The following is a 24,992-nucleotide window of genomic DNA, read 5'->3' as shown; positions in this document are numbered from 1 at the left end:
ATGTGCGTGTGTTCTCTTAGTTTTCACCCATCTTTGCCATGCACTTGCAGATTCCTTATCACTAGATGTCTATCAATTTCCTCTTGACAACATGGTAGCTTTGCTCTAAAACTTTTCACAGGCTCTACCAAAAACTTAACAAAATGAGAAGGAAAGATGATCTAGGGAGGGTAGTTGGTAATGTGGTGAAGATCAACCTTAGAGACGCTCTTGAGTCTTCCCTGACACATGAACAATATTCTTGGAAGGTCTCTTGAACGAGAAGCTTCCTTTTGCTTGCTTGGCATGAGCCCTATAACCACTAGCTCTCCTAGAAGGGCTTGGCTATGGTACCATGGTTCAATAATCCCTAAGCCTTCCTTTGAGAAGGGTTTGCCAAGCCACATTGGCTTAGGAATCTCTGGACTTGTCTAAGCTAGACCACAAGTTCCAAACTCTGCAATGCAATTTAGAAACACTAGATGGTGATAGTCATTAGGATGGCGAATGGGGCCTAGTTGATTACTAGAGCTCAGTCCACTAGGATATGTCCGGTTGTGCTCTAAAAGGTCACTTTCCACCAAATAGAATCTAACATATGCACAAAATCTTGGGTTGCTGTGATGTTGACACAGAGAATCCCATGTATCTAAATATCTATGCCGTGCTCACCTATGTAAAGCCTAAGTAGTGCAGATTTAGGATTTTTAGGAGAATTGATTTGTTGGGTTTCACTCACACCTATGCTCATAGAGGAGTGTCGGTGATCTCAGTAGGACACTGGGGCACTTTTTACTCTCCGTACGTGAGGTTTTTTCCCCCAGATTTATTCTCTTTATTTTATGTGCCTATGTTAACACATTTTTGGGCACTTATTGTGTTGCACACACTTCGGGTGTGAACACCCTCTTACAACCCTAAGGTTTAAGGGTTGTACCTTGTACTTTCATCTTACACTTTTCAGTCTATTGCATTGGGTGTCGTGCTTCCACTCTCCATATTGTCTACTCCACTCTCAATTGAGCTTCGATCCACTCTAACTCTCACATTTGGTATCAGAGCAGAGTACAACTCAGTTTGCTCTCTTTTACAACTCAGTTCAGTCCCTGTGGAACCGCCCCTTCAGCTGGAACTGTTAGCTCCCGCCAGCCAGCGACATACAGCTCCAGACAACATCAGCAACAGCGCCTGCAGCTCTGCTCTATGCCAGCTGCGCCAGCAGATTGCTGCCCGCCTGTGTCTAGTGCCAGACTGCTGCCCGCCTGTGTCCAGCGCCGCCCCTGCACCTGAGAAGTTTGCCTGTGCAGCTTCCCTGCACCTGAGCCACCTCTGCCCTGTGCTGCGCCCGCCAGTGCCACTTTGTGCCCGACTACTGCCTGCCTGCGCTACCCAGGTCGAAGGGAAAGCCATCCCGGGGATTATAGAATTGTTCTTGACCTGTATCCTGATCATAGTCCTCGTGACTAGTATGTACTATAGCATCTGGATTCTCATCTTCCTCATCCGCATCTTCCAAGGCCATGTCGCCCATTAACTGCATGCTGTCTATAGTGTCCATGCTGCCCATTGGAACCTTGCTATTCATTATATGCATGCTGTCCATTAGGACCTTGCTGTCCAATATATGCATGTTGTCAATTGTGGCCATATTGTCCATTATGTGCATGCTGTCCCATGACTATCAAGCTATCTATTTTGGCCATTTTGAGGCTGAAAGCGACTCAAAAGTGGGGGACTGACTTCTAATGCTGGGGTGCATAGAAAAAGCACTCATCACCAGTTCATTCCTATTGGATGCTTCACCCACTTCAAAGCTGTTGATGGGAAGGCCTTTACTTCCAACAATACTGGGCTGTAAGCTTGCATTGGAGGGTGGAGTGGGTTGTCTCGATTCGGTCCTATCTTGGCATATTTGGCGTACTTGGAATGCCTTCATTTTTGATTTAGTATTTGGGATTCATGGTCATGTGGCCCAAATTCGGGGTTTAGTGTTGTGGCAAATCACCTCTATGGTGTCTGCTGACCTGGTTCTTCCTGATATTGCTACTCCCTGGCTGGACATTGTCCTCTCCACACCAGCTGTGCTTTCAGTGTGATATTTCTGTGTTAGAGTGTGTGTAGACTTTCCTTCATGACTGTTATTTTCCGTTATTTCTAAGCCGACCTGATGGTCTGATGCAAAATATTTACTACTTAATTCAATTATCTTCACAGAGAGAGAGAGAGAGAGAGAGAGAGAGAGAGAGAGATGAAGATGTACCTAGAAAAGTAGTGCTAGCTGACATGTATCGATATGAGACCTCACAGATCCATTGTTTAGGGAACCTTGATTTGGTGATAGTACCCTCCAAAAAATCCTAATCAATCCTGTCATAGGCTCTCTCAAAGTTGTGAAGAAGCAATGCAGCCTTTGCCCACTATGCTGGTCCACTTTGTAGCCTCAAAAATGTGAATATGTTTTCCAAGTTGCTCTAATCCTAGACAAAGGATGCTTGAGTAGTTTGTTGCTCATGATCTTTTCCAGTGCTTTATAGGCAGTTGATAAGTGGGTCAATTGAATGCCTTTGCATGAAAATGCATGGGATTTGTTATGTACACTGGAGTATTAGTAGGCCAAGCTTAAGGCTCTAATAGAAGGCTTGTAGGATAACTCTTGACAGTCACGTTAAGAGCTGCATGCATCCTTTGCACGAGAGACTATGGTGCAGTTGCAAAACACTGATTATCAGATGGTTATAAATCTTTAAGCTATTGTGCATCTATGCAGGCAATATATTATAGATCTTCTTAGCTCACGGCAGCCTTATTCTGATCAAATTTTCCATGCTCATTCGATGTCTTATGCATTGATCCATGATTAGGTTTCTCCTGGCATTCATGCTGCTCTAGAGGTCGATATTTGTGAGGATGAGGTCATGGATGTCGTATTGCACTTGCTAGGGATAAAAGTGCTTGTTGGGATGGCCTCATGAAAAAATTCTTTAAGACTTATGCTACTCCCTTGGCTAAAACTTTGACAACACATATGTGGCAAGAGTTCTAGGCCATTGGAATTATGTCTGTATCTTGGAAGGAGGTCATCCTTAAGTTGACCTTGAAGGTTCCTTCCCCTTTGATGCTCAAAACATTGGAGACTGATCTTGTTGATGGGCAGCATGTATAAGATCTTTATTTTGCATAATATTTTGAATGTACAAATGGGTATTGACTATGCACATCACTCAAATCAAGAGGTTATTCTTATACAGTTAGACTTGGAGCTTTTGATTATTTGGAGTGGTCTTTTTGGCTGAGCTCATCTAGCCTATGGGCTTTAGGCCTCGTATGTCTCACTTGATATACACTGTAAGTAGGGATGCCTCCTCTTGAGTGATGCTGAATGGTGTGTCACTGAGCCCTTTGCTCTAGTGGATTAGTCGAATAGGGCTGCCCTCTGAGTCCCTTGTTTTTTGCCCTTGCTACCCATCTTGTCTTCATGATGTTGTCACATTTGGCTTGTAATGGGCAGCTGCTTGGCTTATCCCATCCATTGAAAGCTGATTGGGATGACATTTGGAAGGCATTGGTCATTTGAAACTTGTTCGGTGAAGCTTTGGGACTGCATATGAATGCTTCCAAGCCATCTCTCATCAGTTGCATTGAATCTGATCTATATGCCTTGGGATGACAAGGCAAGTGATTCAAAAAGGGTATATTGTAAGACATCTTGGTTATCCTTTGGGTATCAATGTTAAGCCTACACAGTTGCTGTGACTAATCTTTGGCAAGGTGGAATTCAAACTCCTTAATTGGAAATCTAAGGCGTGGCCTTTTCATATGCACCTCGAAGTGGTGCAAACAATCATGCTCCCGGTGCTTACTTATTATCTGCCTCTCTTGCCTTTGGCCAAGAGTAGCTGCAGGAGATTACTCGAGCTATCCACTTTATACTTTGGAAAAATCATTGCTTACATGTTGGTATTTCATGGGTTTCTTGGAGCCATGCTTGCACTCCCAAAAACATGGGTGGTAGTGCTATTTTGGATGTGGAGACTCACATGGTTGCTCTTGGTCGGTCATCGTTTCAAACCATGTGTGGTGGTCATCAGCCTTGGGTCTCTATTGCCGGCTATCTCTTGAGGACCAATGTGCTATGCATGGGAACATTAGAATCCACTGCTCTTGGCGACATGTGGCTAACTTTGACCAGCTGGTTACTATACCATCTTCTATTCTATTAACTTATTTGGTGTGTTTTTTGAAGATTGTGATTCAAAAGGACTTCTCCATTGCATAGTTGGCAAGAAACCGATTTCATAAGGTTAGGAAACTCGTTTCATACCTAGGCGCTTCATAAATGTATGAAACACCTATTTTAAACTTTCACAAATGCCATGCCCTAAATGTCTTGGGACTTTTGTAATCATCATTTATCATGGATTTATTGAATATGTTGACAAGGAATTGGCATTGATTGCCGGAGTTTTGTTTTGAGTTGTTATCCATCATGATTGCATATATTGATGGCTCTTTTATAGCTAAAGTTGATGTTGGGCATGGATAGTGGACCATGAGGCATGCAAATATTGATGCTATGTTGAATGCTCATTTGCATTGTACAGAATAATGAATAATGTCAATCTATGTTTTCTATGTCACATGAGACATATGGTATATGTATATAAAACTTTCGTACTTTTTTTCGTCTCTAATGAAACCCGTTTCTAACATTTTACGAAACTCGCATGAAACCTGTTTGATACCTCCCATTTCAAAAACCCTTGGCAACTATGCTCTATTGGTAGCTGGATCTTGTTCAGCACATAGGCCTTCTCCCTCTGGAGGATTGAGTCCCTTGGCATATGGTAGTTTTCTTAGCTGTTTTGTTGTCTCTTTAGCTCTTTGTGACTCTTGTACTCTTGTATTTTTACAATAATATAATTACCCTTTTTTTTCGAAGGGAGGAATCACTTCAGCTCATGTGTGACCTAAAGCGAGACAAAATCCCACACCTGCTTCCTACAATGAAGATTTCGAGTTGAGACCATCTCCTCTTGAAAAAGCTCTTTGTAGATGTTAGTGACTAGCCACATCACCTCCATGTAAGAATGAGCAAAGCGACAAAAGTGTGAGAACTTGCACAACTGCTAGACACTGAGGAGCACAAAGAGTGAAAATGCAAATAGAATAACTTTGAAAATGAATGGATGGGCAATGGAATCCATAACTCTAAGCCATGACAGTGAGAGTACAAACCATAGGCAATGACACAACCGCACCTAACTTTGTTCTTCTCACTCATAGGTTTAAGCTTCTGTTCCATGGATTAACCACAACTATTAACTGCTTTAGTATGATTGGAAGCTACACCTTATGGTTATTTATGCAAAAGAGAAGTCTATGGATTTGTAAAATTGGAATCAAGCAAGTTGTTCACTAGTCAAACATGGGTAAAAAGCCATTGACCCTCTCGATTGGCTAGATATGAGGGTCTTGAAGTAGAGAGCTCTAATACTGCAAATTAAAAAGTGGCTCTCTCTTCTATACAAATTAGCAATGTGTGGTTTTTGATTAACAAGCAATGTTTCAAAGAGCCATTGCAACACTTGAGTCAATAACATCAGACTTCATAAAGCTTCAAAATGGACATGTTTTGTCAATGATACCTTGATAGCATCAATAATGTGCTGTTGCTGTGAAGCTTACTTGAAGTTTGGAACTGGGGAAGATCTGAGAATTCCAGTCCCCGTGATATTGCAGACTGCCAGAGTCCATACTGGCATCCTTAAGAACGAAAAATATACCAGGATAAGCAATAGTTTATATTTGAAATTTATTAGTGTAGATAGATAGCAGTTTATTTTCATCAAATGAAATCATTTTTATTTGCAGGATCTGATATAAGATGTATAACATACTAGTCTTCTAGTAATGTAAACTGACTGCCATATGCACAAAACAGGGAGCAGTGAAAGAGCACATGAATAAAGTTGTAAAGTTTCCCAAAAAGGTTCTGCAGAATATGTAGGGACCAGGTTTTATTGTCATGAATATGCTTTGTTATCTATTCACTCAATTGACTTAGCTTGACTGTAACATATGACTTTCTTGCAGGATCCTTCTCCAGGTCTGCTGTTAACAATGAAAGTGAAGCTAAGACAGGCCTTGCAGGAATTATTACAGGAGTGATAATGGGAGCAGCCCTTCTTTTCTTGACCTCAGTGTTTGCACATGTACCTCAGGTGCCTATAAAAGTTGATATAGATATGTATTGATAAAATTATACTGAGTGCCTTTTTCTGGTGAATGACTTATCCAAAATAGCACAAGTAATAACAGAACAGTTTAACTCTGTTGATAAGCATGAAGTTTTTGTGGCTTCCTAAAACTTCACGAAGTTCTGTTGATAGCATATGACTTAGGGTGGATTCATACAGCTTCAGCAAATCTGGCCGCACCTTAGAATGGAATGTAGCCATACTATTTAATCAGCTATCTTGAACAGAAATGTGTATTGTCCAAACTCATGCTGGGTCCTTTTTCTTTTTTCCAAGTAAAATGTGGCTGATTATATAACTCAAAAAACTGATTACAACAGAGTGCCCATGCTCAACACACTAGTTGGAGCTGATGAAAGTCACAAATACATCATGTATTTTTTTTTCCGATAAAATGTGGCTGATTATATTACTCAAAAAAACTGATTACAACGGAGTGCTCATGCTCAACAGACTAGCTGGAGCTGATGCAAAGTCACAAATACATCATGAATACAAGTCTCTCAAGGCGGTCTGGGGGGGATGGGGGCAAGAAGCCATGGAGGGGGGGGGAGGGGGGGTATCTCGCCATCTGGGGCTGCCTGCCTGCATCACAAACAATAGGTCATGGCCACCTCAAGTATGCATGAAATGACTACGGAGTTCCTGATGAGCCCTGGACTTCGCCCTGCACCTGATCCCAACGGTCACTTAGGGAGTGGATGATGGAGGTCCAGAGCTCTGCTAAGGTTGCCTGTGCTAAAAGTCTCTCTCTGCCAAAAGTCTCTTGACACCGTGCCTTCAAGATATGCCATCTAGTAAGACTCCCTATACATTTTCACTAAGGTCTATTAGACAATCGTGTGCCTTGGCACCCCTTTTATTCACTATTGTAGCAAACAATCTAGGGTGGTTAAAGAAGAAGCTAAAAAAGGAAACATCAAGGGGGTTGAGCTATCTAAAATGAATAAGGACATGATATTAAATCTATTCATGAATGAAACTAATGAAACACTTAAACATGAGGAGAAATCCCAACTTACCTCGTGGTATTGTTTGTAGGTGTTCTATATAGCCTCTCATTCAACCACATGAAAAAAAGAATCAAGGCATTCCTCAAAAAACCCCAAATGACTCCCATACCTTGGAGCGGTTTGCTGTGGGCTCTAGTACCTAACGGATGGGTAGAACCTCCAAGCCGACCACTGTGCATGACCCTGCCTCGACGATGAATATCGTGTCTTGCATCCCAGCCTCATACATATATATCCAAGGCTGGGTGCTATACGGCGAAGGATACGGCATGCTTCTCTCCACACGAGCTGCGGCTCCTCACATGACCAAGGGCAGTGCCTTGGGTTTTCTAGAGGCTGTTGTGTGTAGCACTTACAACCTCCCTCCTCCTGCATCTGGGCAAGCCAGCTTCCCACCGCCAAGTCTCCATGTGCCACTAGCCATAAGAAGTACGATACCCTCCTCCGCCTCCCCCATCCCATAGGCGGCACTAGAAGGTCCGTCGGAACGGCTCCGTGATGTTGTGCTCTGCCTAGCGCTTGCTATATGACGGCGCCCAATCCATGTCCTACATCAGTACGTGTCTGCCAATCCTAGGAGGACCTGGTTAACCACCAAGGCTCAGTCGGCTAGTGAGAGACAAGCTGTGCTCCAGTAGGTCTGCTTCCTCCGAATAGAATGGAGGACTAGAAGAAACTGCTGGGTAGAAGTAATGTCGAGTCCCACCTGGAATCCTAGGTACTGGACGGTCTGCCCTTTGCTCACATATCTAAATCCAAGGTGGACGCCACACTCTGTGCTAGAGTCTGGATCTGTGAGAAAACCAACCGACTTTTGCCAGTTGATTTTCACTCCCGCTGCTGAACAAAACACCTTAAGAGCCAGCCTCACTCTCTTCAACATCAACTCATCGTCCTCTATGCAGAGTGCTGTATCGTTTGCATACTGTGAGTTTAGCAACTCAGTCTCCTCTCTCACTAGAAGTTGGAGGCTGCATAAACCGCTCACACGGGACTTGAGGAAGTGAGACATCGCCTATGCAAAGAGTAGGAACAGGTACGGGGCTAGGGGGCAGCCCTGGCGGACTGATCTCTCAGCTGAAACTTCTCCCCACGCCTACCACCTATGAGAACCCTGCTGGTGGCCGATTTGTAAAGTGCGGAGACCTCACCATGGTGCCCTCTAGGAAATCCCAGTCCATCGTGTCATAAGCTTTCTCGAAATCCAAGAGAAGTGCGGCTAGTCTCTGCCCACTGTGCTAAGGCCACTCTGCCGCCTCAAAGAAGGTGAATACATTGTCTAGGATACTCCTATCTTGGACAAAGCCCGTCTGTGTGTCATGGATGATGTCTGGCAGTACGGGGCGTAGTTGCCTACCAAGCATCTTTGCCAATGCCTTATAGGCCATTGACAATAAGGTGATCGGTCTCCATGGGGAAAGCTCCAATCGATCTCCCCCTTTGGGGAGAAGACTGATAAGGCTTGCCAAAAGGCTCCCTGGCACATGTCCTGAAGTGAAAATCTCCTGGAAGGCCATTAGTAGGGGGTTCTTCACCACTTTCTAGTAGGTACTAAAGAAGGCCTTGGAGAGATCATCCTCTCCCGGACATTTCTGCCCGTCCTGTATATGGAAAGCCTCTTCTAGTTCCTTCTCTGTGAAGGGGGCTAGGGGGGAGCGTCCCATCTCCTCTGTGATGAGGTATGGGATGTGATCCCAGACTTGCTGTCTACATCGCTGTCCTCTAGCTAAGGCTATCTCTTGCTCGAAAAGGCGACCGTAGTTGTCGTAAGCAATCTCCATCACCTCATCTGGGCTAGAGCGAGTCCTCCCATACTGATCTCGGAGACTGCATATCTACTCTTGTGAGGTTTGAGGCTTGTGCACCACGAAGAACTCCGTGCACATCGTATCCCCCTTCCGTGCCCAAAAAGCTGCTAAGGTGCGGAAAGAGAACTCTGAGCGCCTGTCCTCTAGGCCTGCAATGGCTGCTCTCTCTCGCATCTCCTATGCGTGGAGGGTGGGATCCCTTGGTGCCTCTTGTAATAATCTCTGCGTGGCTGCAAGGTCTCAAGCAAGTGCTCCCTCCTCTTCCGAGCTCTGCTACCTGGCAAGTATGACTGCCTCTTGGCAAATTCTACTCAATACGTCTAGGACCTCTGTAACCTCCTCTGCGATCCGGCCCCTCCTACCCCATTCCCTAGTCCAAAGCTGCTCTATCTGTCTCGTCATCTCCTCCCTTCTATAGATCGAGTCAGGGATTCGACAGGATCGTGTGTCTAAGGCAGATGTTGGGGGGTCTAGTATCAGAAGAATCGGGTAGTGATTGGACCTCCACGAGAGCCTCCCCACTCTCCCATATAAAAATTGGGACTCCACCTAGCTGCCTGTATCCCCAAGAGAAGTCCAACGACCTCTTCCTCCTGTGGAAGGCAGGGTCTCTCCAGGCATCGCGTGCACCTACTACCAGTAGAAATACCTCCCATGCCTCCTACTCCTCCCCGACCATGCCCTGGTAGTTTTTTCCTCTGTCATGTTGGTCCTCCAACGTCTCCAGGTTGTTGAAGTCTCCTCCAATGATGCGGGAGTCCATCTCTAGGAGTTGCTCCACGATCTGCACCTTGAACTTGCTGCGTGTCATAACCTCCGTAGGGGCGTAGACATTGAGGACTCCCAGGCATGAGTCCCCAATGTCCACTGTGATCCATAAAACCCTCACTACTACTATCGTCCCGTGGTCTCATACATAGGCGGTGAGACTCGGGCCGATAGAGGTGCATACACCTCCATTCCTGCCGTGGGCACTTATGGTGTGCTCCCAATAAGTGTGGGAGCTTCCCGGGAGTATCTTTCCTACCCCGCTGGGCCTGGGTGGGCGTGAGCTTGTGCTGCTGTAGAAGTAGGATGTCGATCCGGCCGGCAAGGGCAAGCTATAGCTCCTGTCGAATAATTAACTTTCTAGAACCACGTGCCCCACTGTAATGGAGACTATTCACATTTCATGATGCAAGGTGTAAGCTCATGGGGAAACCTGTGACTGACAAGATAGGCATCTATTCGGTGTGGAAGCTGTTGATGAGGAGAAACTATGAGGGATGTAAGTGCGCTTTGCCGAGGTTTGGATGGTGAACTCTGATCCCCCAACGGTGGCTCTCGGCCGGACCATAGGGGTGACAGATGCTCTAGGTGGTACTATCAATGCATCAATCAGCCATGCTGAGAGTCGTGACTCTGTGCACTGGTAGAAATGGGCCGACTGTGCCAAGGGCTATTGGATCACATCCCGCGGAGTTTTCCACTGTGGAGGGGCTTGAAAGATGATGCTCAAGTGCGGGACCTCAGCACCAGCCCACCAGTTAATGTCCATCATGTAGCCAGGCCACTGCTGCGCGAACAGTGCTAGTCCTTCATCTCCCATCCACTGGGAGATGTAGTCCTCCATCTGACTCTTTAAATCCTCTATTTGTGTCGTCGTTCAAACCCCTGAGTGGGAGGACTAAAAGGAAAAGGTGTAGTTTGGTCCATCCGGTGGTGCTAGTAAAACTCTCCATGACTTGCGAACCACGAAGATCCCCACCTCTACAGGTAGTGAAACTCTCCATGCTCCGCAACTCTCAGATAGGACCATGGGCCACTGCGAAAGAACTCCTGTGGCAACAGCTGTGTCTCTCTCGGGAAAGTGTGATGGGCGGTAGGGGCAGATGAGCTGGTGGCTATGTGGGAGGGGGAGAACTGTTGGTGCGAGGAGGATGTAGGCATGTGTGGCTCATCATCTCCTATGGAAGGAGGGGGGGTGGTTTTGGGGGGGATCACTAGAACCGGGGGCGGATCGGGGCCGGGGGGGGGGGGGGGGGTGGAGAAGATTGAGGGATGGTGGGATGGTCGGAGGTGCATGGCGGGTAGGGGGGGGGGGTTTGCTGGTGGCCCTGGGTGTGGGCTCTCAGGTGCAGTAGTCTGGGGCTCGAGTGGTGGACACGGGGGGCTGCGGCCCTGCTGAGTGGGGCGTGTAGGGGGGGCTGCGGAGTGCTTTGCGGAGGGGGCGTCGCTCGCCCTCGTGGTCCCTATTGACGAGGCCGTGTCTGCGGAGCTGGCTGTGGCCCCCCCCTGCCGTCTCCCTCTCTGTCGTCTTTGGACCCATGTGAAGCCGTCAGCATCCACCTGTGGGCCTGTCGGCAGAGCCGCCTTGGCTCCGAAGCGCGTACAGTTTGCTGCTTGATGCCCAAAGTCATGGTAGCGTAGGCACTGCCATGGTTGCCCGGTCATAGTGACCTGCTGCCTAAAAGAGTGACCTCCAGCCTCTATCTCCAGGAACTTGGGTACACTCTTTGCGTCTTTCATAGCCACTCGTACCTTGGGGACTCTTGTAGCTGTCACAGCATCCGCGAAGGAGGCAGGGAAAACTGTGCTAAAGAGCCAACCAAAGTCCACTAACTGGCGGTACTCTACCACGAGTCTGGGAAAAAGTAAAGTGATTGGGTGTCTGAGAAAACTGTTGTGGAGCTCAAATGACTCCACTGTGAAGCCGCTATACCAGGGGACCATGTGAATGACCCCCTTTGTGGAGGCATAGGGGGAGCTCTCCACTAACTCCTGAACTACGTCCGCGGAGGTGAGACGAACCATGAAGATCCCACGGCCCATGAGGACTACCTCCACGATCTGTGCTGTGCCAATGAGCAACGTGGAGTGCAGCCAATCCCGAAGTTGGGCCCTGGCTGGAGAGTGTCCTACTACCTGACTGAAAGTCGTTGTTTCTTTAAGCTCTAGCTCAGTGATGCGGATGGCCAAGGGCTGTTTCTCAGAGAGGACAACGCGCAAGGTGTTTGTTTAGGGGGCATTTGCAAAATGCACTGGCGTTTGACCAGAGGTTTCCATTGCGCTTCCCTACTGAGAACCTACCAAACACACTACTGTACTGCTAGAGGGGGGGAGTTGCTGCAAATAGAGGGAGCAATCGGGGTAGAGAGGAAGGGGGTGAGGGCGATGGCGAGGGGGTGGATTCTGTTTTTTGATGCCGGTAGAGGTGTTGGGCGCCACGGATGACGGCGTGGGAGGTGTGTAGACAGGTGGTTGCAGGGTGGATGAGATGGGAGAGAACGCGGGAGAGGTATCAGGTTGGGGGGGGGGGGGGGAACCAGGCGTGTGGCCAGTACCAGGGCGGGGAGGTGAATAGGCCGAGGGGGAGGTGCCAGAGCGTGGGGGATGTACTAGGAGGTTGGGGGTAATATCAGGTAGGGGGGAGGTGCGGCTTCATGGTGGGAGCCACAGGGCGGGGGAGGGGGGGGGGAGGCGTAGGTACAATGTGATGGCGGGGGTCACATGGTGGGGGGCAGCGTGATGGCGATGGCGAGGAGGGGAAGCGTAATGTGGTGGCAAGGCAGGGAGGCGGAATGTTGATGACGAGCAGGGGGGGGCAGCACGATAGTGAGGAGACGATGCAGTTCGATGGGGCATGGGGGCGAGGGCAGCGGGGCATCGGTAGGGAGCGTGCAAGTTTCCCCTTATATTTACATCAAATACATAATGTATACAAGCCTCTCAAGGCGGTTTGGGGGGGATGGGGGCAACAAGCCATGGAGGGGGGGTGTATCGCCATTTGAGGCTACCTGATTGCATCACGAAAAACAAGTCCTAGCCATCCCAAGTGCGCATGAAATGACATCCGCGCCTTCCAGATATGCCAACCAGTAGGACTCCCTATGATCTCCCATACCTTAGAGCAGCCTTCTGTGGGCTCCAGTACCTGGCGGATGGGTAGAGCCTCTAAACCGACCACTGCACATGACCCTGCCTCGATAATGAATATCGTATCTTGCATCCCGGCCTCATACAGAAGGTGACGGCCCTGGCCGATTGCGTGCCAGCAGAAAGCTCCCCATGAGATACATCCAAGGCTAGGTGCTATATGGTGGAGGATGCGGCATGCTCCTCTCCACACGAACTAGCCGCCTCACACGAGCAAAGGCAGTGCTTTGGGGTTTCCAGAGGCTGCTGTGTGCAGCGCTTACAACCTCCCTCCTGCAGTTGGGCAATCTAGCTTCCCAGCGCCAATCCTTCATGTGCGACGAGCCATAAAAAATAGGATACCCTTCTCGGCCTCTAGCTATCCCATAGGTGGCACCAGAAGGTCCGTCGGAAAGGCTCCGCGATGCTATGCTCCGTTGAGTGCCTGCTACGTGACGGCGCCCAATCCATATCCTCCTGCATCAGTACATGTTTGCCAATCGTAGCGGTGTACTCCAGGAACCTCGGTGGCTTCTTGGCGACTGCACTGGCCGGCCATAGCCATTCTCTTGGATCCCACTTCAGCTCATCAAGTGGCCTTCCCTCCCAGATCTAGAGGCACCACTCCCTAAACTTGTGCCACAAGACAAAAGGGTCGAGCCTCCATGTCTTCCCTTGAAGGCCAATCACCTGGATCCTCTTTCATGAAAGGACAGCTATCCCCTCATCCTGTTGCCCTTTGTCAAGAGCCAGACACCCCCCCTCCTGTACGGTGAAGAAGATCCCAGTTGGAGCACCATCCACTCTACCTCCCACCTGTAGAGGGATGCCTATTGGTGAAAACCTAGTGGCTCATACCTCCCCGGGCTCTATCGGCTCTCGTACGGGGGAGCAAGCCACTCTTGAGGTATTGTTGCATCTATCTTCCTTCTCCGCGGCTCCACTCCTCTCTGGCAGCCTAATACTCGCTACAACACCTCGTCCACCATCCTGTACACCGCCCGCCATGTCATGATGGTACAAGCCAGGCCAGCCTCTCAACCAACCCATTGGATGTGGGGGCGCTCGCCAATCTGTGCCCCTTCCCGATCCTTGACCTGGGGTTTCCAGATCACCGGCTGACGGTCTATCTCCTCCTAGCAGCTTGGGGGGCTTTGTATTAGGGCCTTACGGAGGCCCTGCCACACACATGGAGCAAGCTGCATGTTGGAAGGGTGATCTGGGCTGATGTGAAGATCCATCTCAAGGACTGCCTCCACTTACCACCAACCCTCCGTCTACAATCTTGAAGACCCTCTTGCAATAGGACCTTCCAAGTCTGCCCTCCTGGTGTGAGGCGGTGGACATCTAGCTTGCCCAAGAGGGCCATATTCTGATACTCTAGGTCTATGATCCCAAGCCCTCCGTCTAACCGATGCCGTATGATGGTTGCCCACCCCAGCTTGGCCCTGGACTCCTTGGAGCCATCTGACCTGGACCAAAGGACGTTCCGCACTAGGCAGCAAAGCTGCACTACGCAGGATAAGGAGAAGCATCAACATGAGGCGATGTACTAGGCCATCACTAGAAGGACGTTGTTAACCACTAGGGCTTGGTCGGCTTGTGAGAGACGAGCTATGCTCCAGTAGGTTAGCTTCCTCCAAATAGAATCGAGGACTAGAAGAAACTGTTGGTGGGTGGGAGTGATGTCGTGTCCCACGTGGCACCCTAGGTACTGGACGGTCTGCCCTTTGGTCACCCATCTAAATCTTAGGTCGACGCCCCACTCCGTGCTAGAGTCCAGGTCTGTAAGGAAACCAACCGACTTTCGTGAGTTGATTTTCGCTCCCTTTGCAAAACAGAATACCTCAAGAGCCATCCTCACTCTCTCCAGCATCAACTCATCATCCTCTATGTAGAGTGCTATATCATTTGTATACTCTATGTCTTAACAACTTAGTCTCCTCTCTCATTGGAAGTCTGAGGCCAAGTAATCCGCTCACACGTGACTTGAGGAAGTGAGACATCGCCTTTGCAAAGAGTAGGAACAGGTACAGGGCCAGGGGGCAGCCCTACCGGAGTGATCTCTCCAGCTGAAACTCCTCCCCTCACCTACCACCTATGAGAACCATGCTGGTGGCCAATCTATAAAGTGCAGAGACCCCGTGAATCCAAGCACGGGGAAACCAAACCTCACCATGGTGTCCTTTGGGAAATCCGAGTCCACCCTTTTATAAGTTTTCTTAAAATCCAAGAGTAGTATAGACAGTCTTTGCCCACTGTGCTGAGGCCACTCTGTCGCCTCCAAGAAGGTGAATACATTGTCTAGGATGCTCCTATCTTGGGCAAAACCTGTCTGTGTGTCATGGATGGTGTTTCGAAACACAGGGCGTAGTCGCCTACCAATCGTCTTTGCCAGTGCCTTATAGGCCACTGACAATAAGGCGATCGGGTCTCCACGGGGAAAGCTCCAACTGGTCTCTCCATTTGGGGAGAAGATTGATAAGGCTTGCCGAAAGACTCCCTCGCATCTCTCTTGAAGTGAAAATCTCCTGGAAGGCTATCAGTAGCAGGTCTTTCATCACTTCCCAGTAGGTAGTGAAGAAGGCCTTAGAGAGGCCATCCTCTACCGGGTATTTCTGCCCATCGTGTGTATGAGAAGCCTCCTCTAGTTCCTTCTTTGTGAAGGGGGACTAGGAGGGAGCATCCCATCTCTTGTGTGACGAGGAACGAGATGTCATCCTAGACTTGCTGTCTAGATCGCTGTCCTCTAGCTGAGGCTGTCTCCTGCTAGAAGAGGCGTCTGTAGTAATTGGTGGCAATCTCCATCACCTTGTTTGGGCTAGAACAGGTTCTCCCATACTGATCTCGAAGGCTGTGTATCTGCTCTCCTAAGGTGCGAGGTTGGTGCACCTGGAAAAACTCCCTACACATCGTGTCCCCGTTCCGCACCCAGAAAGCTGTTGAGGTGCGAAAAGAGAACTCCGAGCGCCTGTCCTCTAGTCTAACAATGGCTGCTCACGTGCGCATCTTCTGTGCGTGGAGGGTGGGATCCCCTGGTGCCTCTTGTAATAATCTCTACATGGCTGCAAGGTCGAGTCGGAGTGCTCTCTTCTCCTCATAGCTGTACTGCATGGCTTGTATGGCTGCCTCTTGGCAGATTCTGGTCGGACCTCTGCAACCTCTGCGATTTGGTTCCTACTGCCCCACTCCCTGGCCTAAATCTGCTCTATCTGTCTTGTCACCTTCTCCCTCCTCTAGATTGAGTCAGGGATTCGACAGGATTGTGTGACTAGGGCAGATGTTGGGGGATCTAGTGTCAGGAGAACCGGGCAATGATCAGACAACGTGGTGCTCACCAGCTGCCCAATCTGGCCTCTACGAGAGCCTCCCCACTGTCCCACATAAAACCTGTCCTACTACTCTAGCAGGACTCCACCTAGCCACCTGTATCCCCAAGAGAAGTCTAACGACCTCTCCCTCGTGTGGACGGCAGGGTCTCTCCAGGCATCACATGCTCCTACTGCTAGTAGAAAGAGCTTCCATGCGTCCTGCTCCTCCCTAGGCATGGCTTGGTAGTGTTTGCCTCTGCCCTGCTAGTCCTCATAAGCCTCCAAGTTGTTGAAGTCTCCTACAATGATCTAGGAGTCAACCTCTGCGAGTCCATCTCCGATCTCCACCCAGAATGTGTTGCGTGCCCTAACCTCCGTAGGGGCATAGACATTGAGGACTCCAAGGCACGATTCCCCAATATCCAATTTGATTCGTAGAACCCTCCCTGCCACTTTCGTCTCATGGTCTCGTACTACAGAGGTGGTGAGACTCGGGCCAATAGAGGTGCATACGTCTCCACTCCTGCCGTGGGCACCTATGGCGTGCTCCTAGTAAGTGTGCCAGTTGCCTGGGAGTACCTTCTCTACTTGCTAGGCTTGGGTGGAAGTGAGCTTGTGCTCTGTGGAAGTAAGATGTTGATCCGTTCGGCGAGGGCAGGCTGTAGCTCTTGCCAATTAATCAACTTCTTGGAACCACGTGCCCCGCTGTAGTGGAGACTATTCAGATTACAAGATGCAAGGTGTAAGCTCATGGGGAAACCTTCGACTGACTGAACAGGCATCTGTTCGGTATGGAGGCTGTTGACGAGGAGGAAAATCTATGGGGCATGCAAGTACGCTTTGCTGTAGGTCTAGACGGGGAACTCTAGTCCTGCGTGGTCGGAGCCATAGGGGTGATAGATGCTCAAGGTGGTACTATCAACGCATCTATCAGCCATGCTGAGAGTTGTGAGTTTGTACACTGGTAGAAACGGGCCGCTTGTGCCAGGGGCAACTCGATCACATGCCTCGGAGCTCTTCACTATGGAGGGGATCGAAACATAATGCTAAAGTGTGGGACCTTGGCACCAGCCCACCAGTTGATGTCCATCATGCAACCAAGCCACTGCTATGCAAACTCTAGTCCTGCATGGTCCAAACCATAGGGGTGATAGATGCTCAAGGTGGTACTATCAACGCATCTATCAGCCATGCTGAGAGTTGTGAGTTTGTACACTGGTAGAAACGGGCCGCTTGTGCCAGGGGCAACTCGATCACATCCCTCGGAGCTCTTCACTATGGAGGGGTTCGAAACATAATGCTAAAGTGTGGGACCTTGGCACCAGCCCACCAGTTGATGTCCATCATGCAACCAAGCCACTGCTATGCAAACTCTAGTCCCGCATGGTCCGAGCCATAGGGGTGATAGATGCTCGAGGTGGTACTATCAACGCATCTATCAGCCATGCTGAGAGTTGTGAGTTTGTACACTGGTAGAAACGGGCTGCTTGTGCTAGGGGCAACTCGATCACATCCCTCGGAGCTCTTCACTATGGAGGGGATCGAAACATAATGCTAAAGTGTGGGACCTTGGCACCAGCCCACCAGTTGATGTCCATCATGCAACCAACCCACTACTATGCAAACAATGGTAGTCCTTCTCCCATCGACTGGGCGATGTGGTCCGCCACTTGACTCTTCAACTCTATTTGTGTCGTCGTCCAATCCCTTGAGTGAGAGGACTGAAGGAAAGTTTGGTCCATCTGGTGGTGCTAGTAGATGGACCTTGCTCCTCCTTGACTTTCGAACCACGAAGATTCCCACCTCTAGAGGAAGTGGGAACTCTCCACACTCCGCAACTCTCAGGTAGGACGATGGCCCACTGCGGAAAAACTCCTGTGCCAACAGCTATGCCTCTCTCGGGAAAGTATGACGGGCGGGAAGGGTAGATGAGCTGGTGCCTGTGTGGGAGGGGAAAGTTTGCTGGTACGAGGAGGATGAAGGCGAGTGTGGCTCATCACCTTCTATGGGAGGAGGGGGGGTGGGTCCGGGGAGGATCACCTGAAACAGGTGTGGATCAAGGAGTGTGCTCGGCAAGGGAAGTGGTGGGGGGGAAGAGGATCGAGGGATAGTCGGAGGTACGTGGTGGGTGTTTGGGGGGGGGGGGGGCTGGAGGCCCTGGGAGGGGGGGCTGTGGGCCAGGGTAAGTGAGGGGGTCATCGGAGGTGAGGAGGGGGGTGGTGGGTGTGGGGGACTGTGGGCTCTCAGGTGAGGTAGTTTGTGGCGCGGGTGGTGGATGTGGGGAAGGTAGCGCTTGGGGGGGGGGGGGGGGTTTGGGTTGGTTGGGCCGGCGCACCATTGGCCGCCGCAGGCAACAAGGCAATGGGCAAGGTAGCGTCACCAGGCAGAGGCAACGGCGTGGGGTCGAGGGCGATGAGTAGGCCAAGAGCCACCAAGCCGCAGGCAGGGGGGGGGGTGACGAGCAGGGAGCGGGGGGCGATGAGGCCACAAGCGAGGGACACAAGCGGGGCCAGAAATGACGGCGACGGCAGGGATAGGCGTGTTGTGGAAGTTGGGGGCAGGGGAGCATGCCGGGTCTTCTAGATCTGATCGACCTTTAGTTTTGCTCATCCTTCATTAAGTGGGAAGTTCCCAAACACAGCCCTCACTCCCCACTTTTTTTAGTAGTTTCCCATTGTATGTAATCTCAGCAATAAGGAATCTGCCAGACGCATCTCTCTTAATCAACACTAGCTCAAATTGTGGATAATTAACAACAAGCGTGAATAAGTTATTGCAAGAACACTAGCATAAAAGAGCTTGAAACCATGATAGTGCAGGATTCTCTTTGCTTCTTTGTGACTTTTATGGTCCATAGCATACACACATCTCAACCATTAGAATGCGGAATTTACCACATAGCATGCTGTTTTCTATGAGAACGAATACCGTGGACATTCCATGTAGCCAACTTTATTATAAACAGTAAGCAAATCAAGTTTGAGGCTGAAATTGCCCCTGTGCAGCTACTACTTGAAAGGCATGAGGATCGTGCCATAGATTTCATCCAGTGAGTGCAGCCCAGCAAGAGGAGATAATGAGGCAAGTAAATGAGTTGTTAGAAAAAATGCTTTTGGTGCATAAAAAGGATGCATATATTCATTGATTATTGTGCTTTGAATAAAATGGCGATAAAGAATTCTGTTTTCATCCCTCAAATTGATGATATTTTGGATACATTGCAAGGGGTAGCAATATTGAGGCCGTATTGATTTGAAAATTAGAAATATCAAATTCGTATCAGGCTAGAGGATGTACCAAAGATAGCTTTCAGGACATCTTTTGGATTGTGTGAGTTTCTTGTCATGCCATTTGGCCTTAGGAATTCTCCTACGACATTTCGTCAGATGATGGATTGCATCTTTAGATGACATAGAGCGTTTTTGGGGACTTTCTTTATTGACACGATTAACTTCTCAAAGAATGAGATAAAGCATAGAGAGCATTTGAGCATTGTGTTCAATGAGTTGTGCAAGTATCATTTGGTTATCAATGATGAAAAAAGTGAGATTTTCTTGCTTGAAATTCACTTCTTGGAATATATTGTATTGGTTAATGATATACATATGGGTCTTGGAAAAGTTGAGGTAATATGCTCGTGGCCACATTTGAGGAATGTACATGAGATCGATAGTTTCATGGGTCTATGTTTCTATTACAAGAAGTATCACTATATGCTTTGTAGAAGAAGGGTGTATCATTAAGTAGATAGCATGTGGTATGCTCTTAAGGGCCGTGTGGGTATATTGAAATATGTCAATACTCTAGACAGTCTCGGTTGGATCTAGTAGATAAAGTAGCTTTGAGTCCTTGAAATCATATGCCTTGTGTCGGTGAAGCATTGAAGTATCCTACCAGGAGGATCCCCCCCCCCCCCCCCAAGTCATTTATTGTTTAGTGTGATGCATGTGGAAATAGCATTGGGTTGGTTTAATGCAAGAGGGCTATGTGGTAGCATGTGAGAGTTGTGTTCTCCATGTTGTAAAGAAGAATTTGCAAGTCTAGGAGAAGGAACTATTGGCTATAATTCATGCACCTTCAATATGGAGATACCACCTTTTATGGACTAACTTTATAGTGCAGACCACCAAATATTGCGCTATTTTCTCACTCAAACTAAGTTGTTTGAGAAGCATATGAGATGGGCAAATTTTCTCTCTACGTTCCATTTTCAGAATGTGCACTTAGATGGGAAAAAATAATGTAGTGGTTGATGTAATATTTGATAAGCCCTAGATTTCGGTTGTGAATCTTGTCTATCACATTGAGCTGGATGCCACGAAGGATCAATATGTTGTTGATTTCAACTTTTGTAATTTATATGATCAACTTTGCGATGACCAGAGGCATGAGTATGAAGTGCTTAGAGATTATTTTTGGATGATGTATGGACCGCCTTATAGGGTCAAACGGATGGAGAAATAGCTCCTGCCCGCCACGCCGCTGACCTGCCATCGTGCGCCCTGCTATCCCCCCATTCCTCCCACTTATCCCTCCCCGTGGCGTGCTGCGCCTCTCCCTCCCGCCAGTCTTCCTTTCGCCCCGCCTTGTTGCTCCCCCACGACTGGTCACCCCCCCACCCTGGTACCTCCCCCTAGCCTGGTCACCCCGACCCTAGTACTTGCCCCACGCCTGGGCTCCCCCCCCCGTTCCCCCTGCACCTTGGTACCTCCCCCGGGCTATCCCCATCTCCTTACCCTATGGCCACCTATCTGTAGGCCCCCCATGCCATCATCCAGGGCGCCTCGTGTCTCCACCGCTGTTAGAAAACAGACTCCCCCCCTTCCTCACCATCGCCCCTTACCCCTCCCGCTGATACGTTCTCAGCAAGGACGCGCAATGGAAACCTCTGGTTAGACGCCGGTGTATTCTGCAAGTGCCCCCTAGTCAAATACCTTGCGCGTCGTCCTCTCTGGGGAATAGCTCTTAGCCGTCGGTGCCATAGAGCTGGAGCTAAAAGAAACAGTGATCTTTGGTCAAGTCGTAGGACATTCCCCATCCACGGCCCAACTTCGGGACACTCCATGCTACACATTGGCACATCATAGATTGTGGGGTGGTTCTCATGGGGCAAGGGATCTTCATGGTACAACGCAGCTCGGCAGACGCAACTCGTGATCTAGTGGCCACTTCACTGTATGCCTCCACGAAGGGGGTCATCTACATGATTCCTTGGTACAGTGGTTTCACAGTGGAGGCATTCAAGGTCCACAATAGGGTCCTTAGATATCGTGTCATCCTACTCTTCCCTGGACTAGCGGTAGAGTATCTCCAATTAGTGGAGGACTTTGGACACCTCTTCGGCAGTGTCCTTCCTACCTCCTTTGCAGACACAGTGACAACTGCAGGAGTCCCAAAGGTACGGGTGGCAGTGAAAGAGACGAAGAAAATACCATAGTTTCTGGAGGTTGAGGCAGGTGGACACTCCTTCAGGTAGCAGGTTATTGTGAGTGGGCAGTCAGGGCAGTGCCTGCGTTGCCATGACTTGGGCATCAGACAACAGATTGCATGCGCTTCGGAGCCAACGCAGCTTCCCCGACAGACCCACAGGTGGATGCGGACAACTTTACATAGGTTCAAAGATGACTGAGAGGGATACGACAGGGGGGGGCGCAATCAGCCCCTTAGGCGCAACCATGGCCCACCCCCTCCTCAGCCCACCCGGCAAGACCACAGGCCTCCACATCCATCTCCAACAGAGGCCTCACAGGCCACCTCACTCAAGGGTCCACATCCCCCACACCCTTCCCGCCCCTCCCCCCCCTTCACCTCAGGGCTTCTATCCCCCTCTAGAGCCACCGGCCCCCCCTTACACCCGCCTTGTGTCGCCGACCACCCCACCATCCCTTGAGCCTCCCCCTTCCCACCATTTCCCCCGCCGATCAATCCCCCTAATCCCCACCTAGTATAGGTGAACCCCTACCTCCCCCCCCCCCCCTCTCCCAGAGGAGGTTAGGAGCCACATACGCCGACATCCTCCACTCACCAGCAGCCTAGCCCCCCCTTCTTGCACAGCCACCAGCTCATCGATCCATGCTGCCCGTCACACTTTCTCGAGACAGGCACAACTGCTACCACAACAGTTTTTCGTAGTGGTCCGTGGTCTTACCTGAGAGTTGCATAGTGCGGAGAGTTCCTACTACCTTTGGAGGTGGGAATCTTCGTGGTACGCAAATCAAGGAGCGGCAAGGTCCATCCACTAGCACCACCAGATGGACCAAACTATGCATTCTTCCTTCATACGTCTCATACAAGAGACTAGACGATGACATAGATAGAGGAGGAGGTGAAGAATTAGGTAGTAGATCACATCTCCCAGTGGATGGGAGGACGACTAGCACTCTTCTCCCAGCAGTGGCTAGGTTGTAGATACGTAGCCTCTAAGATTAGTATGGGAGGATTTGCTCTAGCCCAGATGAGGTGATGGAGATTGCCATTGACTACTACAGACGCCTTTTCTAGCAGGAGACAGCCTGAGCCAGAGGACAACAATGCAGGTAGCCCCTAGTGCCTCGTGTGTGGAGAATGCGTGAAGGCCCTCGTCACAGAGGAGATGGGATGCTCCCTTCTAGACCCCTTCACAGAGAAGGAACTAGAGGAGGCTTTTCATGCACAGGACCGGGCAGAAATGCCCGGGAGAGGATGGCCTTTCCAAGGCCTTCTTCACTACCTATCGGGATGTGGTGAAGAACTCTCTACTGCTGGCCTTCCAATAGATTTTCAGCTCAGGGCAAATGCCGAGGAGTCTATGGGCAGGTCTTATCAGTCTCCTCCCTAAAGGGGGAGACTGTTTGGAGCTATCCTAGTGGAGATTGATCATCCTGGTGTCAGTGGGCTATAAGGCACTGGCCAATATGATTGGTAGGCGACTCCACCCTGTGCTTCCAAACATCATTCATGACACACAGATAGGCTTTGTCTAGGATAGGAGCATCCTAGACAATGTCTTCACCTTCTTTGAGGTGACAGAGTTGGCCCAGCGAGAGTGGTTAGGGGATGGCAGTGCTACTGGATTTCAAGAAAGCCTATGACAGGGTTGACTGGGACTTCTTAGAGGGCACCATGGTGAGGTTGGGCTTCCCTCGGGCATGGATCTGCCGGGTCTCAGCACTTACAGATCGGCTATCAGCAAGGTTCTCATAGGTGGCAGGCAAGGGCAAGAGTTTCGGCTGGAGAGATCGGTCCAGCAGGGCTGCCCTTTGGCCCCATATTCGTGCCCACTCTTTGTAGAGGCAATGTCTTACTCTCTAAGGTCATGTGTGAGCAGGCTACGTAGCCTTCGATTTCCGGTGAGAGAGGAGACGGAGCTGCTAGACTCAAAGTATGCAGATGATACAACACTCTACATAGAGGATGATGAGCTGATGCTAGAGAGAGTGAGACTAGCTCTCGAGGTATTTTACATTGCAGCGGGAGCAAAAATCAACTAGTGAAAGTCGGTTGGTTTTCTTGCGGACCTAGACTCTAGCACAAAGTGGGTCGTCCACTTCGGATTTAGATCGGTGTGCAAAGGGCAGACCGTCCGTTACTTAGGGTCCTAGGTAGGACTCGACATCACTCCTGCCCACCAGTTTCTTCCAGTCCTTGACTCTATTCGGCGGAAGTCAACTTGCTGGAGTATTGCTCACCTTTCCCGTGTCCGTTAGTTAGGATTCCAGGTAGGAATCGACATCACTCCTGTCCACCAGTTTCTTCTAGTCCTTGACTCTATTCGGCGGAAGTTGACTTGCTGGAGTACTGCTCGCCTTTTCCTAGTGGACCGAGCCCTGGTGGTTAACCAAGTCCTAGCGACGACCTGGTACATTGCCTTGTGTTGGTGCTTTTTCTCATCTTCTGTAGTTCAGCTTTGCCACCTAGTGGGGAATTTTCTCTGGGTCGGGTCCGATGGTTCCAGGGACTCCCAGGCTAGACTGCGGTCTCACACCCGGAAGCCAAACATGGAAGGTCCTATTGTAGTTGGGTCTCTAGGAGTGCAGACCGAGGCTTTGCGATGATTGGAGGCCGCCGTCCTTGAGATGGATCTTCACGACGGCGGTCCAAATCACGCCCCCCAGATCCTCCTTCCTCCGCAGCCTACTTCGTGTGTGGCAGGACCTCTGTAAGGCCCTTATTTAGAGCCCCCTAGGTTGCCGGGAGGAGATAGACCGCCAGCCGGTGATAAAAAACCCCCAAGTCAAAGATCGAGAGGGGATACAAATTAGCGAGCATCTCCAGATCTAGTGGGCTAGTTGGGAGGCCAACCCAACTTGTACCATAAGGACGTGGCGGGAGGTGTATAGGGGGCGGACCAGGAGGTGTTGTAGCGGGCATCTCGTTGCTAGAGAGGAGGTGAGTTGAGGAGAAGGGAGATTGACGTTGCAATACCTCAGGAGTGGCTTGACCCCTCGATATGAGAGGCAATAGAGCCTGGTGAGGTATGGCCGCTAGGTTTTCACCAACAGGTACCCCCCTACAGGTGGCAGGTAGAGTGGGTGGCACCCATGGGACTTTCTTCACTGTACAGGAGGAGGGGCGTTTGGTTCTTGACAAAGGGCAGCAAGATGATGGGATAGTTGTCATTCCGTGGAGGAGGATTTGGGTGGTTGGCCTTCTAGGGAAGACATGGCATCTGGACCCTTATGTGTTCTGGGAGGAGCTCTGGGAGTGGCGTCTTTGGATATGGGAGAGCAGGCCACTAGATGAGCAAGAGTG

The 24,992-nt window shown here is 49.7% G+C and overlaps 1 protein-coding gene across 1 annotated transcript in view; it reads left to right on the top strand.

Annotated features, from left to right (window-relative positions):
- Nucleotides 1-24,992, top strand: part of LOC148022730 (sulfate transporter 4.1, chloroplastic-like) — a 242,971-nt gene that overhangs the window by 150,054 nt on the left and 67,925 nt on the right. The window contains exon 10 of the mRNA XM_087695655.1: nt 6,073-6,200. Within this exon, the coding sequence (XP_087551781.1) occupies nt 6,073-6,200 (128 nt within the window). The remainder of the gene's footprint in view (nt 1-6,072; nt 6,201-24,992) is intronic.

The sequence above is a fragment of the Lygodium microphyllum genome, chromosome 16 (assembly GCF_053477565.2).
Source record: "Lygodium microphyllum isolate KBCC chromosome 16, Lygodium_microphyllum_v1.1.10, whole genome shotgun sequence".
Taxonomy (NCBI): Eukaryota; Viridiplantae; Streptophyta; class Polypodiopsida; order Schizaeales; family Lygodiaceae; genus Lygodium; species Lygodium microphyllum.
This window is presented reverse-complemented; position numbering and strand designations above follow the sequence as displayed.